This window comes from Rana temporaria, chromosome 3 (genome assembly GCF_905171775.1).
Source record: "Rana temporaria chromosome 3, aRanTem1.1, whole genome shotgun sequence".
NCBI classification, from domain to species: domain Eukaryota; kingdom Metazoa; phylum Chordata; class Amphibia; order Anura; family Ranidae; genus Rana; species Rana temporaria.
Window position 1 is genome coordinate 182635960 of NC_053491.1, and position 17981 is coordinate 182653940.

The following is a 17981-nucleotide window of genomic DNA, read 5'->3' on the forward strand; positions in this document are numbered from 1 at the left end:
CCTATACTTACCTGGAGCACTTCTACACTATACCCAGGCTGCAACTTATTAACCTAAGTTCAGCCCTCTCTTGTGTGCCATATTTTGCCTACAGTGCTCACCAGTTCATCCTCAAAGCTCTTTTCCCAACTAAGGGGTGTCCTCACTCAGCGTTTAAGGGAGTCTGTTACTATTTGCCTATCTGAGTCACGAATGTCTCGGACCTATGGGTTCAGGTGGTAGTTTCAAAGGAGTACTAAACAGCGTTCAAAACTCTACCTCCTCACTGGCTTTTCTTATTTTAAGTCTGTTCTAAGACTTTTGGATTTGCAAGATGCTCTGAACCATCTCTTGTTCTAGGGAATAGTTGTTCCAGTACCCCTGGAGGACATGGTCAAAGGATTCTATTCTAAGCTGTTCTCATTACTAAAGCCCCACATAATATTTGGGACCTAAAACCCCAAAGAAAGACTTTGGTTATTCATAGTGCATAAACGGGTAATACACTTGAACATTCAATAAACGGATATCAATTTAATTTACATGCCTCTTGTGATTATTAAATGCAAGAGTACGAGAAATGACCAACATACAATTCTCCAGATTTAAAAGGCAACCAGATGTGTTAACATGGTGAAGGGCATAGCATGATCAAGAATAGTATAAAACAGTGTACCCACCCTGGGGTAAGGGTTAGTTGGCTATCTATCTGCCCCATATTTTTTGAAAAGTTTGGGTTCTTTTCCACGTCTCAAACGTGAGTTTTTATATAATGGTAAAGAGTGATTAATCAATTTTAACCAAAGGTTTTGTGATAATTTCCAGGACAATAAAATTGACTTCTTCGCATAGACATACAGGATGCGGAGAAGTCTCTTGGCATGGGATGATATATGTAGGTCACCAAAAATGCCCAGGATGCAGTTTTTGGGATGTATAATGTTTGGGAGACCTACTGCTGAGGAGATGAAGGAACCTATCTCCACCCAGAAGTCTTGCACCACTGGATATGACCAAAAACAGTGTACAAAGTCTGCCATTTGACCACATCCTCTAAAACAGCTGCGGGAGACAATCCTATGCTATGTAACCTAGCAGGGGTAAGGTGGGATAGATGAAAGTTTTTTTTTTTTTTCCCAACACTAAATGTATTAATTTTTATTTTTTTTAAAGATATTTTTATTAGGTTTAAGACAAACCAACAAACAAACATACAACAAAAAAAACAATACCACCAGACAACCTGGTCATAAACATTAGGCAATACACTCAAACATAGAAAAACTGATATTGGTGCAAAGTATAAAGTAGAGGTATAATACAGGGATATAGCAAAAGCGGAGGTCCAGACATTGGAGATCCGTGAAGCACGGCCCATCAATGGTCAAGCAAGAGTAGTACTTTCAACACTAAATTTGGTGGCAAGGAACAAGCATGTTCCTTATGCTGACCACTTGCCCATGCTCCTATTCGGTCAAGCAAGGAACTACTTGGTTTGATGAATTTCCAGCCCAGCCTTGGAGAAGCTGTTTTAGACTAAGCCCCGGTGGGCACGGTGAAATGCAATAGAAGAGGATGTATTGGGAAGACTTCTAGGCTGAGGCTATTCGCCTGTTAAGCTAGTGGCCTGTGATGTCTCATCTCTTCATGCTACTCTGCTTCCTGGATCTAGTGCAAGACAGCCTACACCCTTGCACTGCTGTGAGACACCAGATTTTTTACCAACAGAGTAGCTTGAGCATCACTGTAAGTGGCTGCATGGTTTTGTTAACCAGGCCCAAGGATCCTCTTAGCACTGGCACCAGATGCAATGATTATTTCCTGGTCTCGATTCTGGCAAATTTTTCCCTATTTATTGGTTTGCCTTTGTTACTCCCAACTGTCGCAGAAGATGATCTCTCTAGTAAAGTAGCCTTCTTGGTGGCTGTCAGGTGTGTCTCTGATCTAGCGGCTCTCTTGCAAAGGACCATTGTATCCAAAACCTTTCTTCCTTCCTTATGGTGTCCGTCTTCCAACAAAATGAATATGGAGTTCTTCCATCTTTGTGCACTACTCCTTAGCACCCCAAAGCGATCACTCTTCACTGCCTGGATCTAGTCAGAGCCATCAGTCTATCTTTAAACCTTCAGCAGAAAGATTAATTCCTTATTTGTCTTGTCCCCAGAACTGTCAGGAACACCCTGCCTCGAGGACTGGTGGTCCCCCCCTATCAGCGGCCCTGGTCCCGCCCCCTGGTCGTTTCTTCATACTTTTTCATATTTCTTCCAGGTGGCTGTCCAATTCTTTTTGCCACAAGGTTCTTGCAGTAGCACTTGAAAGTTGGACCTGTTGTCATTTGTGTGTGGTTTGCGTGTGTTATTGCACAGCTTTCTTCATTGCATGGGGACCTAAAAGTATTTATAAATATCAAGCTTGTCCTGTACAATTTTTAAGATTAGAGGAATTTTTAACTTGCCTGACATTTCTATATCTTGAAGTATGGAACACAGGCCACTCTCCTTTCTAATGCCTGTGTTCTCTGCATTTTTTGCTACAAAACTGAGGACTCAAGTGAGGAGTGATATAGGGGGGTGCCCAGAATGTGTCCTTCAAAGCTTTGCCAATGTTCAATCACTTGAAAGTGCGACCATGTAACCCAGGGTCTATGAATACCAAGCCTGTGTCCTGTCCTTCAGGATATGTAATTTACAGTCAAGTCAAAATTCCTCTTTACTGATTACACTTCATTACTAGTTTATCTGTCATTTAATAATCTAAGCAGAATGTTTGATTGCTAGGTAGGTCATGTATTGCCTGCTTTTTCCCATGTTTACAAGACATTAACCTTAAAGTGAACTATCTTGCTTTAAAGTTTATTGGCCACGTCCCTTTCGCCTGGAGATTTAAGGATGAAAGCCATTAACTTTTTTTTTTCTTATGTCTTCTTTACATTAAGTTTGTAAACTGATGTCTTGTATGGTTAACCATTTTTTTATATCTTTGTTGTACAAATAAACATTTAATACCTGACAAAGGCTTCCCAAAGAAAGATAGTAGTTTTCTTTTTAGATACCTTTTTAACTTGAACTTTTCTAGTGGCCTGAAAAAGTGATTGTCCTAATTTTCCCCCACCCCCACAACAACATTTTAATGACCCATATAGCCAAGCCTTTTCTTTGAATTTTTTTTCAAGAACATTTAACTGTCCTTGTGCATTAAAAGTTTTTCATTGCCTTTTCTTTTCTTTGTGCGTTGCTTGCTTACGTATAGTACCTCAAACCGTTTGTGGACAGAGGAAAGTTCCGAAAAAGAAACTGTCCCTACAGCAGTCACCATTCCAGTTGTAAATCCTATTTCTGCATTCACATCTTCGACCACAACTTCCACTGGCACTGTTCCTTCCACAACAGAGGTCAGGGAGAGACGAAGGTATGTACATACTTGGAAGTATACAGAATTGTATTTTATATCTGAAGTAAAGCAAAAGACCAAAAACGCCTTTGTGCCATCGCATAAGTTGCAGTGAACCTGTGCTTTACTCATGCAGTATAAATGAATATAATGATCCACCTGCTGCTCTCCCCATCTGTGGATATTATTATTCTTTCAATCTATTGCCATCCATTCAGTCACTAGGAGTAGAGAGATGAAGCCCTGTGTATGCTCCAAGTTAGAATTTAAACCTTACACAGGAAGATGCCCCATATAAAGGCGCTAGGTACCTGAGCAGACAAGGTCCACAGTAGTGGCATGCAAATTGAAGGGGAAAGTCACATGCTCCCTATAACCACAAGTACCCGGCATTTAGTTTCCCCAGCTGCACATACCTTCCATTTGCTTCCCTTCTGGGAGTAGTCGATGGCTTAAGAAACCTGCAAGGGCAAAGCACACACTCGTTTTATTATATGTACTGGTACATCTGATATGTTTGTTTTCAGGTCATACCTCACTCCAGTTCGTGATGAAGAATCAGAGTCTCAGAGAAAAGCTAGATCAAGGCAAGCCAGACAGTCCAGAAGATCAACACAGGTATGGTCGGGATGCTCTTGAAAGTCTGTTTTATTACGGTTTTACGCATTAGAGCATCCTTAAGCCTATACTAATGATAGTGTAACTGTAGTGTGCATCATCTGATCAGTCATCCATTTTAAGCGGGGTTGAGATGGGTTGGTGGTTGGACCAGATACTGTTGTGGCAATAGTGTTTTACAGCAGTACATTTGTCTGCAGTGTATGTGTTTTTAATTTAAGCCCTGATTTTAGAGTCAAGCACCGGCTGCGCAGTCTACTGCTTCTATAATTGAAGATTGTCCAGAAAAAAATCCCTGATTCTTTTCAAGCATACATAATTCCGTATACCAACTTTGATTGTGGGCTTATCTTTACTGTCCAGAACTGTGATGCCCATAGTCTGGGCATGGCTGCTTCCTAATTCTCATACAGGTGTCTTTCTCAATTATGTATTTTCTTTAATTCGGCCATCTAATGAATCTCACTGATGGTTTAAGCCTACGTTGTAAGATTTCTTGCTATGTTTGAAAGGAAAAAAATATTTTCTTGCATAATGTTTCTGTAATGTCCTAGAATTTTCTGTGTGGTGCATCACGATAGATTGCATTGATTTTTTTTTTTTGTCATCCCTGCTGCAAGTTTACCAAACATTTAAATAAAGTGAAATATGAGTTGTCTTTTTATTGCACATAGTGATAAGTGAAATTCAACTTTTTTATTCTCCTAGCTGTCGATCTTCAGTGTAGGCTTGAAGATGTTGGCTCGGGCGTGGGGCAACAGACCAGTTGTCATTTATCAATATGTGCGAAATATGAGTGAAGTTTGGAATTTTGTGCATTATGGATATCGGATAAAATAAATACATGTATATATTATGCGTTTAGTAGTTAGAGGTCTGTGACCCAAGATGCAGTGCAAGGTGTTTTAATTGTCGCTGCTAGTTTCAGAACTAGGGAGAGATAATGTACTATTTTTTAGGTGATGCAAAAAAGGCAAAATATGTAAGTTGGAAAAAAAAACTGACACTGCATCTGTCCCATGCTGTCACTGTTCTCTGCTATGCTCCTGCAGCGCCGAAGGTGGGCATGGTTGACTCCAGCTGTCAGCCACAGTTTTAAGCCACTCTGGGTTACAGGAGAAGAAAAATAAATGTACTCCTTTGACCCTAGAGTCTGTACAGGCAAAAATATTTGCCCAGGCTTGCTTTTTAGGACATAGATCATGTAACATCTTTGGGTGATGCTTTTAAAGTAGAATTAAAGTATTTTCTACTTTTATTTTTCATTTTTATAATTTTTTATATTAGGGAGTCACATTAACAGATCTTCAAGAAGCAGAAAAAACAATTGGCAGAAGTCGCCCTATTCAAGCTAAAGATCAGGAAAGTGAAGAAAAACAAGACAAAGAAAAGCAAGAAGACAAAAAAGAATCTGAAAATAAAAATGACGATTACCGATACAGATTCTCCCGCACCAGCATGGAGGAGGTATTTAAAATTTGAAGGCTCTGTCATGTTTGTCAATCTAAAAATGCTTCTTTGTCTAAGCCATTGTTTCCCGACCCCAGTCTTCAAGATCCCCCAACAGGTCATGTTTTCAGGATTTTACTCAGATGAAACCGCTGTGGTAATTACTAAGACCGTGAAACTGATTAAATCACCTGTGAAAAATGGAAAGCCTGAAACATGACCTGTTGGGGCACCTTGAGGACTGGAGTTGAGAAACATTGGTCTAAGCATGTTTTTATAAACGAGCGAATGCCCCCTCCTGGACCGTACCAGGCCACATGTTCTCAACATGAGGAGTGGGTACTTTTGGCGGGTGGGGTAGGTAACCAAAGGAAGACTTCAACGCAGCTAGAAGAACCGGAGGGAGAAAACCTCACCGGAAAGACACAGCTACAACAGGGGAAATTTTTTTAAAGGACTTTGTCAAAAACCTTTGAGTTTGAGTTTCCGCCGGCCAGGGTTGGGAGGTTCCGCCTGCCAGGGTTGGTGGGGAAGAGGCCCTTGTCTCCTCCATGTGGCCTGATATAGTCCGGGAGGGTCCGTTATGGCTTTTGGGGGGCGACCCCACACTTTGCTTATTTAAAAAATAAAATAAAAATCCTCTTAAAATCTATACCAGACCTAAGGACCTGGTATGCAACGGATCAATATTTGATCCCGTTCATTGAAGTCGGCTGGAAGTAGGACCGTTTGTTGCAGGGCAAAGTCGGTTCCACAGTCATACGACTGTCGTGCCATACCAGTTTGGACCCGGCCTTAGACATGAGGCCATCCTGAAACCCAACCAAAACCACCTTGATCAGGTGAGGATCATTTAATTTCTAAGGCCAGTGTAACGAATGTTATTTGGCATGTTGAAATTCAAGCTAGTAGCCTGATTAGCGCAGTAGTTCTCTTATCAGATTGTGAATTTAGTCAGATCTTGGAAGAAAACCAAAAACAAAGTAGGATATTGGTCCATACCATGCGTACTGTGACTGTTAGTGGTGGTCACTAACAAGTCCTGTTAGTGATGGCAGCGATTTAGTGTTAAGAATTATCAATCTGGTTCTTATTTCTTATGTACTTGTTTTTTTTCCAGAGGTACAGGCCGTTATCCAGCACTACTGTCACATCATCCACACCGTCACTTTCTTCATCTACTGGTTCTTTATATTCTTCGAGTCAGTTAAACCGACCAAGCAGCTTAACTAGTCTCTCATCTTCTTACTCAAACTTCTCAAGGCTTACTGCAAAAGAGCCAGAGAAAGGTAACTTTTTTTTTTTTTTTTTTTAAGTACCTTGATAATAGTTCTTAAAGCAGAAATGTCCCCATAACTTGATAATGTTCTTTAGCAAGGAACATACATTCCATATTATTATGCTACCAAAATTGGTGTGTACTGTAAATTACCCCCAGCGTTACTCCATTTTTTTCTTGTTGGAGGCTGCCATTTTGCCCCTGAGCAGAAGTAAATCATAAAGCGGAACTAAACCCATCAATTTTAAGTTTCAAAAAAGTTGCATTCCTCGAATGCCAGGATTGCGAACTGTCACGTTTGCTTGTGTCCTCAACCAAACTGTCAAGCCATCAAATGGCTGATGTTATAACTGAACACATGTGCAGCACCATGGCAGTTGCAGATCAAACAGAAGCATCTTCCTTGACTGCAAGTCTCTGTTCACACTGGGGCGACTTCCAAGTCGCCCGACTCTGAAGCCACCCTGCACAGAGCGAATTCACTGCGGCTTTCAAATTACTTCCCTAATGGAAGTCCATGCAAGCCTCTCCAAAGTAGCCCCCAAGAAGTACAGGAACCTTTCTAAGTCAGAGCGACATGAGTCACTGTGATTAGAAGGGTTCCATTGCACTAAATGGAGCGCAAATTGTCAGGCATCTGACAGGTCGCCCCAGTGGGAACCAAGCCTTAAGCATAAGAAGGCCTAATTCAGCTTTAGGGCTGTCAGCAGATCGGCCTCTACAAATTCATCAGTGCTTAAAAATGGAGAGCAACTGAGCATGTTCAGAGCAGGGAAAAACTGTTTTATACAGTTATACTCACGGTATGTAAATGTCAAAGTGGGTTAATGACCACTTTAAGGGTTTGTTCACCTTTACCAAAAACTGCCTATGCAGATGAGGGGCATCTAGATAAAAACAAACTGTGCAGCTTTAACTAAAGTTGAATGACCTTTCTGTAGGTCTAGGCCATTTGTGTGCCCCTGAAGCCTGACTGAAATAAAATACTCCCAGGATGTTGCTAATTGAGTCCTAGTAATTACTGCTCACCTCCATCATGAAAAGGAGTAAGCTCTCAAACGCTGCGCTCAGGACTACTGCAATTGGGGAGACAGAGCATGAGTGATTAGAATCAGAAAAAGCTCATTCCTGTGATGGTGGAGGTGAGCAGTAACACCTAGGCCTCACTTGGCAACGTCCTGGGAGTATTCCAGTCAGTATTCCAGTCAGGCTTTGGGAGGTCAAAGCAAGGGCTTTCTTCAACTTTAGTCAGTTGCACAGTTTTTTTTTTTTTTTCCCTAGAGATGCCACTTATCTTGCTTAGGCAGTGTGTTTTTTTTTTTAATATAATAAAGGTGAACTAACCCTTTATTCAACCGTTTTTATTAACCCTTATTTACTCTAATCAGCCCTATTAACACCATATTTTCATTTTCCATTTGATTTTTTTCCTGCTGTTTGTTTATTTTTTTTATAAACTATTAATACATTTTCTATTTTGTTTGCTTTAATAAATATTTTTACACCTTTAACCTATATTTACATGTTTCACATTGGGGGAAAAAAACTGCAAAATTAAGATTTTTATTATTTTTAATTAATTCGTAACAACTTTTTATTGCTTTGTACTATTGCTGACAGCTGAAGTGTAAACAAAAAAGTTGCCGTAGGTAATTGGTATCAGCGAGTACTAGAAAAAGACCCTAATATAACTTAATGTTTTTTTATTTTTTATTTATTTACACATTTACATTGTTTCATTACATTTCTTTAAATTTGATTGAACCAGAGTATTCTGTCTTATTTTTCCATCTTGTTTAACCACTTAAAGCGGTGGTTCCCCCTTAAAAACAACTTTTTTTTATTCCACTGCTCCCCCACATTCCATCACGATTAATGCTCTTAATATTATTTTCCTGCTGTACATACCTGGGTACAGCATATTCACCCGTCCATCCGGGTTGCGAGTCCCGCGGGAGTGGGCGTTCCTCACAGGCTGTTGATTGACGTTTCCCCAAAAACGAGCTCTCCCCCCGTCACGTAAGCCGCGTCACGATTGGCGAAAGGAGCCGAACGGAGATGCGCATGCGCAGTATAGCACCGACTCGCCGTTCGGCTCCTTTCGCCAACCGTGACGCGGCTTACGCGACGGGGGGAGAGCTCGTTTTTGGGGAAAACGTCAATCAACAGCCTGTGAGGAACGCCCACTCCCGCGGGACTCGCAACCCGGATGCACGGGTGAAGATGCTGTACCCAGGTATGTACAGCAGGAAAAAAATATTAAGAGCATTAATCATGATGGAATGTGGGGGGGCAGTGGAATAAAAAAATGTTTTTAAGGGGGGAACCACCGCTTTAAGAACTCTGACCTTTAGGCAGGTAAAGGACCCGGACAGTTTTTGCGATTCGGCACTGCGTTGCTTTAACTGACAATTGCGCGGTTGTGCGACATGGCTCCCAAACAAAATTGGCGTCCCTTTTTTCCCCACAAATAGAGCTTTCTTTTGGTGGTATTTGATCACCTCTTTTTTTTTTTTTTTTTTTTTCCGCTATAAGCAAAAAAAGAGCAACAATTTAGAAAAAAATGCAATATTTTATACTTTTTGTTATAATATCCCCCAAACATATATAATTTATTTTTTTCCTCAGTTTAGGCAGATACGTATTCTTCTACCTATTTTTGGTAAAAAAAATCGCAATAACCGTTTATCGATTGGTTTGCGCAAAATTTATAGCGTTTACAAAATAGGGCATAGTTTTATTGCATTTTTATTAATTTTCTTTTTTATTTTTACTATTAATGGCGGCGATCAGTGATTTTTTTTCGTGACTGCGACATTATGGCGGACACATCGGAAAATGTTGACACATTTTTGGGACCATTGTCACAGCAAAAAATGCATGAAAAATGCATTGTTTACTGTGAAAATGACAATTGCAGTTTGGGAGTTGACCACTCGGGGGCGCTGAAGGGGTTAAGTGTGACCTCATATGTGTTTCTAACTGTAGGGGGGCGGGGCTGGACGTGTGTGACGTCATTGATCGTGTTTCCCTATAACAGGGAACACACGATCAATGACAGCGCCACGGTGAAGAACGGGGAAGCTGTGTTTACACACAGCTCTCCCCGTTCTTCAGCTCCGGGGACCGATCGCGGGACTCCAGCGGTGATCGGGTTCGGACCGGGTCGCGGGCGCGCACCCGCAACCCACGGCTGGGCACTTAGAGGACGTACCTGTACGTGCTTGTGCCCAGCCGTGCCATTCTGCTGACGTATATCTGCAGGAGGCGGTCCTTAAGTGGTTAATAACCTAATGTTCAGGGGTTGTAATTCAAAATAATAATAAAAAAAAAATCTCAATCGTGATCTAAGCAAAAATTTGTGATTCTCATTTAATCCAGAATCGTGCAGCTCTAGTACTTAGCAGTTTATATTTACTAAAATGATTGCATTTCCATGTTCGGTGTATTGTGGGAGACTAGATATAGTGAATGCAGGGTCCTGGGTTTAGTAATACTCTAGAGATTAGCCTGGAACCCAGTTATGTGTGGTTTTGGAGATGTCCTGTAGGCTACCACCTATGCAGGAAACCTTTTTCTCTCTGTGAGACACTTGTCATTTTATTTTTTTATATTTATACAGGTTTTATGGTCTGTTGTGTTACAGATCTTTATATTGTGTCAACTTTTTGTCCATTTATCATTGCATAAAAATGTGTAGTGCAGATCTACCTGCTGTTTGTACTGTTAAATCTCTCTATAAAACCCTAGCAGGCCCTTTCTGAATAATTGTGTTCTTCAGATGAAAAAGAGGAGGAAAAAGAGTTGGAGGACAAGTCTCAGTCAAAGTCAATACGAGAAAGACGGCGACCGAGAGAAAAAAGACGTTCTACTGGCGTTTCCTTTTGGACGCAAGATGTAAGTGTAGTTTATATGATCTAACTCGATGGTTTTCCTACTTGAAAGTCTTTACCAAGCAGAGTTTTAAGCTTTATTACCGAACATATGTTGTTCTGCTATGTTCTTGGGTATTGATGCTGAATGGAAAGGGTCTAGTTCATTGTGATCACTTGGCGCACTTGATGTTCTGATGAGAAAGTTGCACTCTGCATCTCTTTGGCAGTGACTAACTTTTAGGTGGTATCTCACTAAACAAAGTTTCTATTGCACAGGATGCTTTAAATCTGACTTGTATCTTAGTGCAGACTTCTAGGAAAATCGGTAAACTAATCACACCAGCAGGAAAATGTACGTATTTGGAGGCGTTCTTCCAGCATCTCCAATTCCTTGATGGTCACCAATTAGACACATTTCTAACTCTGTTGGGCAACCCTCTCTTCTCAGACTTGCAGATCACTCCCCCCCCCCCCCCCCACATTCTGTAACCGATCATGTAAGACAGGGGTAGGCAACCTCGGCCCCCATCTGTTTTGAAAATACAAGTCCCATGAGACCTTGCAAGACCCTGACGATCACAGGCATGACTCGGAGGCAGAGGCATTATGGGATTTGAAGTTTCAAAACGGCATGAGGGCCGAGGTTGCCTACCCCTGATGTAAGGTAAACACAGAAAAGTGACGGAAGCAAAAAGTCTGCTCCATTTTTTATTTATACATATATTTTTTTTTACTTTTTTTTGTCTAGATTAGATCGATGTATAGTTCTCACCTGTTGTGACAGTTGGGATCCCCATCCTAGAACCTGTTGCCATTTCTCTTGCTGCAACTTGTTTGTTATTGTGAAACTACTGGCCCTTGGTACCTGGCAGGTCTTGGGTTAGACCTTGCGTATCCTCTTTCTCACACCTTGGTTTTATTATCCATGTGCACTCCTGTTTTTTGCTTTTATTCCCTGTTGTAATTCTCTGGGGTCCTCCTCAGGTACTCTTGCCCACCCTGAGCCCTTCCTTTGTACTCGGGGGAATATTCCCTTATAAGAGCCTCTGTACCAATGAAACATTCTCGTCGGTACCCCAAAAGCCATAGTTATTCAGTGGCATCCTTGTGCTCTTTTTGAGTTTCCTACCAACATGGGAACAAAGTTTTACTGGAAGCCTGTCCTTGTTTCCCTAGGGTGCCCTTTATCGCATTCATTGGGAATGACATTCTCCCTCCCTGTGTCCTGCACTGAAGACATGTCAAACATTAAAACTCACCTTATGGCTATGGTCAGAACTAGAGGCCAGCCATGTATTCCATTGCCAACTGACTCCTCTACCTCAAAGGGTGGTCTGTCATGATTCCTTCCTGCCCTTTCACCCAGTTGGGTGGTTAAGTTGCCCTTCTTCCAGGGCGTCTGTCCTCATAGGACAAGTTTCCTTCTTCCCTTGCTGAATCCCTTCCCCCAAAAGTTTGGGGTTTCTCAATGGTCGCAGGGCATGTTTTCAAAATGGCTGTATTTGACATTTTAGTCTTTTGAGCCTCTGCTGGTCCTTGCCTCAGATGCACCTGTTTGGTTCTTTGACCCTACTTATTCTCCCTGTGAGTCTGTTGCTGCAAACTAAACTATTTGTTAGTGATCCCTAGACTTATTGCTTGGGGAAGTCCCAACTTCATTTGGGGGACACAGGTCCCCACCCCTCTGCGTTTATGATCATGCTCTCGGTAACCGCTTTGATTGCCCAAATTTAACTTTTTTGTCCCCCTTGTTTAGCACTAAATGTACAACTGTTCGAAAAAAAAAAATAGTTTACTAACTTGGAAGTTGTTAGGTTTTATAGCCAGCAAATTGTATTAAATATATATCTTTTTTTTCTTATTTTCTTATTTTTCTGTCTCAGAGTGATGAAAATGACCAAGAGCATCAGTCAGACACAGATGACAGCACCAACAAGAGAGACAGCAAAGTAAGTGTGTGTGTGTGTGTGTTTTTTTTTTTTTTTACTAGTTGTGCATTAGAATTTCTTCTATCCGAAGTTGGGGGTGGTTGCTGTTTGTTTCTCCAACCATATGAGTTTGAGGTTTTTATTGAAAATCTGTTTGCAGCTCATAAATCCAAAGGAGGCAAAATCCCATCATGGGCTTTTACATTCAGTATGTTCTCTAATATTTTGAATCTGAAATTTGTTTAAAAATCTGTTCAGTTATTGCCTTCTTTTTTATCATGGAGACTTCTAGGCATTCATTGACATAAGGCTTGAGCATTTATACATCCCTATTTTGCAAGGTCATTCACGATTTATTCAATTTGCTCTGTGCAAAAACGGCTATGTTTAGTTTTTGGCCCCAACAATGTTCAATCATTGCATTCGTTTTGGTGGTGTTCACCTAAGGTATATCGGTCTTTAAAGAGCTCACTAACCTTTTGACTCTGTTAATCATGATGTGAACCTTGGAGGACTTCAGATGAATTCACCACTTCAGCTATAATCTCTGATTTGGTCTTGTCGTGATACATTTCTAGCCCAAGTCTTCCTGCCCCAGGAGCAGTTTACTAAACTTCAGAGATGGGTACAGCAACTTTAATTCTGTTGATGGTATTTACTGCAGATGAGTGCTTGGATTGTTGGTATTCCCCTTAAAAGTGGTTTCAGTTTAATTACATATCTTTGCAATGAAGGTCCTCATTGTGGAACAAATCCAATCATTTTCTGAACAAGATTATTTGGTTACATCCTTGTCTGCCTTTTTGGTGGCTCCCCCAAGCACTGTTGGACAGACATTTTTTTTCCCTCTTAGATTGCAAGATTATCATAAAGGATGCCAGCCTTCTGCATTGGGGTAGAGTTGGAACAATTGTCTGTCCAGGGTTGTTGGTCTATGGATGTATTGAAACTTCCAACAACATCCTGGAGTTGTGAGCACTTTGTCACTTCATTGGACTCTACTAGCTTCTTGGTTTAACAAGATGCTGAACAGGTTTGTAGGACCCAAAAGCAGATCCCTTAGTAGTGTTGTGGGAGCAGTTTGGCTTCAGGAATCTTGGTACACCAAACTCCTTCTTTTTGCTGTGGCCTCAGACATATCGAATATCCAAAGGATCCACCCTGCTTCTTAGCCATTGGCTGTTGAAATCTAGGTTTTAAGAGGAAAGGGTCTTTTAAACTTGTTTCTTCTGGCCATGCTTAACCCTCTACGAGTTAGAGCCATTTTTGCACAGTTTAAAAAATCACTTTAGGCCAGAAAATTATGTAAAACCCTTGAAACCTATTTATTTTATTTTTTTTCAGAAAGCATACACCCTAGAGAATAAGTTAGTGGTAGTTCCATTGTCACACACTATTCATGCAACAGTTTATAAAACCCAACATTTCACTACAAAAATACACAAGTAAATGTTAGTGCACATAAACGCAATATATTACCCAACTTTTGATAAAATTAAAAAAATGAGGTTGTGCTGAGTGAATTGATATTAATCATGTTGAGCCCTATAATTGCATGCACCCATGAAACAACGCCAAGCTTCTATACCCTATATTTTCCTTAGGCGTGATTTTTAAAGGAGAAGTCCAGCCTGAGCTTTTTAGGCTGGGCTTCTCCTGGGTGACAGGAGTGCAATTTGTTTTGCACTCCTGTGACCCGTTTTCAGCGGCGAGCGGTCTGAAGTCCGCTCTCAGCAGACGTCACTGCCATAAGTCAGGGCAGCACGGTATCCCGTATTCCAAGTCTTGATCTGCCAGCTGCCTTGATTGATAGCAGTCTCGGCAAGCCGCTGAGATGGCCCCTTCCTGCCCCTCCACTGCTCAGCGCTCCAATCAATGAGCGCAGCTAAGTAGAGCAGAAGCGATGCTGACTATAAGTCAGCATTGCTCTGCTCGGGGAGGAGTGAGAACTGAGAACATCGGCTGTGTCCGGTGGCTTGGTTCTCAGTGCAGAGACACCGGGGGGCAGATGCAACATCAGTTTGATGCTGCATCCCCCGAGGTAAGTATGTCTAGCAAAAAAAAAAAACTATACATTTCTTAAACCCTCTACACGTTGGCAATTTATTACTAAGTGTAGTATGTTGTATGCAGTTTAATAAAATCCCCATAATGGGCTACTCAAGATGTAGGTAGTATACAGGCTCATCAATGTGTCATTATATATGGTTTTGTTAAATCTGAAGACAAAAATATGTACAAAATCTAATAGTGTGTATGGGGCCTTAGAACCACTTTAAAGTGTAAGTAAACTTCACTAAAGCTGCCCCATCCCTTGGCAGCTCCTTCTGTGTGGTGGCCTTTGGCCATTGTCATTGGCATCCAAGACCCCCCCCCCCTTTTTTTTTTTTATATACCAAAGGCGATATCGGCCTTCCTTCCTTGGTAAAGACCTTTTTTTTCCTTCCTTCCTTGTGCCCTGCTCTTGTGAATCCCAAAGAAATTGTTCTGCATTGTCTGGTTGTGCTCTGAGTTATCAGAGTTTTTATCTGAAAGCTGCAGCCTCTATGTAGGAAATGCACTTGCATTTTTAGTTGGGCAAGATATCTCATTGTGACAGCTTACACGCAGATACGTCTAGTACTCTTATGTACTCCACCGGCTCAGTGGGGGTTTCCTAGGCATGCTGACATCAAGCATCTGTTGCTCAGCTTTGCAGGCCAACAACCTTGTCTTCAGTTCATTCTCCAGATTCTATTAGGTGGATGCCCAGGCCTTTCTTTGAAAAAAGCTTTCCGCAGTGGAACTCCCAAGTTGGGTCTTTGAACCTTGTTTGTTTTGTTGGGCCTATTGTTGGCATGGTTCAGTTTGCCTAGCTGTTGCCCACCCCTGGGGCCATGAATATACGGTTTTGTTTTTTTATCTTTAATTATTAAAGATACCTACAAATCTAAGGATTATATATTGGAGTGTATGTTTGTAGTGAAGCTGACATAAACTTTGACAGGGTTGCCTACATGACAGGATCTTTCAAATGGTTTGTGGATTTATTCTTTCTGCAGGTTCTTGTATAAATAAGATGAATACCAATTCCTACTTCACAGGTTCTTTTTAAAAGTGCAGTCATAATGGTGTGTAGGGCATACCAACAAATCTGGCATCTGCTCAAGAATGCTGCAAGTAGACAAAAGATTACTAGTTAGTCTCATTGATCCAAGAGAGAAACTCAACCTACCTGTGTTTCCAAGACATTTTATAGGAACTTGACAAACCAGTTAGTGATTTATCGCTGCAGACTTTTGGCAGTCATTTAAACAGTTTTAGTCATGTTTTTAAGTGACTTACTGTAGAACTCCTGGGTTTTGATAAAGGAAGTTAAAAATGAATGCATAGCGCAAGTTCATGCTAGTTTATTAAAGATCATTAAGTTACATTAAACCGTTTACATTTGTAAATAGCAAATCTTGTGTGCGAGCCGTTCAGACTTAGAAGGGGATGCTGGTCCTCAGTCCTCTACTGTGAGTGCTGGCTGGAGAATGAACTCATGCCGGCTCCAGACGGTGTATGAAAATGGATGTTCCTGTAGCCGCACATTGAAGCAAACCCGCTTGTGATGGTATATGGCAACCTCAGCCAGGGCTCTCGCTCCACCTCTCAGAGCTTAATCATGGGGATAACGCATCATAGTGTGACTACAGGGACATCTGGTTTCATACACAATGGAAAAAACTTACAATAGAAGCAAGAGTGTTCAGCCCACGTGAAGAGAGAAAAAAAAATTACTTTTCTTTTTGTGTTTACAAAGTCTGGTTACGTGATTTACTGCATTCGCTCTGCGCGCCACTGAGATGAGTGGGTAAAGCAATGCAGAAAGTTTTATCTGAGGTCACGTGTAACAAAAAAAATGCATTTCACTGTTGGGAGCCTGACATGCTCCTGGGCCATCTTGTGTCCCTCTTTAGTTAAGTGTTGGGCTGAGGAGGGTCAGAGAAAGAAAACAAGCAGTGTTTCAGGCTCCCCTCATTCATCCCTCTGAAGAGTCACTTTGGGTTGGTTCCAGGGCAAAGGGTGGAAAATTAGCTGTTGTTAGAGCATGCACAATTAGAATGGTAACACTACATCCAGAGGATTGGCTGCTTTATGGCTGCAACTAACAAGGAAGTCCATGGATATGACAAGAACCAGGTATTTACTTACAAAAAATTTGCATACTGGAAAGCTTTTGCACACAGCTTTAGAATACATTAAATGTGTAATGCACACAAAACCTATTTGGGGTTTAATGACACTGCAATGTTGTGGTCCCCTAGCTTAAGCTTAATAACTGTCTTTATTGCCTTATATTCTGTTCAGTTGTGTGATTACTTCTTTTCCTCTTCTTTTTCCTTCATATGTAGATGGACAGCCTGTTGAGGTATGTTTTTATTTTTCTGTAGCACATTATGAACCTTTCTACAATACCCAGTCTGTATTATACTCTTTAATGAATGGGTCATATAGGCTTTTTGCATTTTCTGCACGCTCCTTACCAGCTCCCGCTGTTTATAGTAAATTGGTTTGCTCATCGTACATTGTTTAGCCTGTTGTCAAAAAGCAGGGTTAAAATAACTATTATATATATTATAACTTTATCGGGACTGCAGTATTGCGGCGAATACTGGACACTTCTGACACATTTTTGGGACCTTTTTTTTTTGGACCATTCACATAGCGATCAGTGCTATAAAATGCACTGATTACTGTGTAAATGTCACTGGCAGGAAAGGGGTTGACACTAGGGGGCGATCAAGGGGTTAACTGTGTTCCCTCACTGTGTTCTAACTGTGGGGGTATGGGACTTACTAGGGGAAGAGAGAGATTGGTGTTCACACTTTGTATGAACACACAATCGGTCCCTCCCCTGAGAGAACCGGATCTGTGTGTTTACACACACAGATCCCAGTTCTCGCTCTGTCATGAGTAATCGCGGGTGTCCGGCGGTCATCATGCCGGCAGGGCATTTGCATCTGCTCCAGGGGGGGGGTGAGCACCCCCAGTGGCCTAAAGGCGAATCAAAGTGACATAATGTTTCGCCCAGCTGTGCCATTCTGCCTCGGTAAAACTGCGGGTGCTGGTCGGCAAATGGTTAAAATGTTAAATGATCTGCAAACTTTGTGTAGTAAAAACAACTCTTATGGCTTCCAGTACCTTGTTTTGAGAAATTACGTTTTTTCACCTGCCAATATTTATTGCATCTTTACACTGGTAATAAAGCATTAACATATAGGTAACTTTACCATGGAGAAACAAGATTTCTGTGTAAAAATGTAAAATTGGTTTGCAGGTATCCAGGAACATCAGGTGTTCTAGCCAGTGATCGATATGAATCAAATATGGGATCTTCTAGTTATTTAGGAAGATTTAGTCACAGCAGACTAGAAAAGGATGACTCTACTGATTTTAAAAAGGTAATGATGCTCCATTCTGCAACAGTCTCTTGCCATT

General features: G+C 41.2%; 1 protein-coding gene across 3 annotated transcripts in view; it reads left to right on the forward strand.

The window, feature by feature from the left end:
• The window catches only part of PPP1R12A (protein phosphatase 1 regulatory subunit 12A), a 184489-nt gene that overhangs the window by 144673 nt on the left and 21835 nt on the right, over positions 1-17981 (forward strand). For all 3 annotated transcript variants that reach the window (XR_005747912.1, XR_005747913.1, XM_040343930.1), the window contains exons 14-21: positions 3229-3387; positions 3897-3987; positions 5275-5454; positions 6557-6725; positions 10497-10612; positions 12474-12539; positions 16895-16911; positions 17821-17944. Coding sequence is in view for 1 of the 3 variants with exons in the window: in XM_040343930.1 (XP_040199864.1) it covers positions 3229-3387; positions 3897-3987; positions 5275-5454; positions 6557-6725; positions 10497-10612; positions 12474-12539; positions 16895-16911; positions 17821-17944 (922 nt within the window). In the remaining 2 variants the exon portion in view is untranslated. The remainder of the gene's footprint in view (positions 1-3228; positions 3388-3896; positions 3988-5274; positions 5455-6556; positions 6726-10496; positions 10613-12473; positions 12540-16894; positions 16912-17820; positions 17945-17981) is intronic.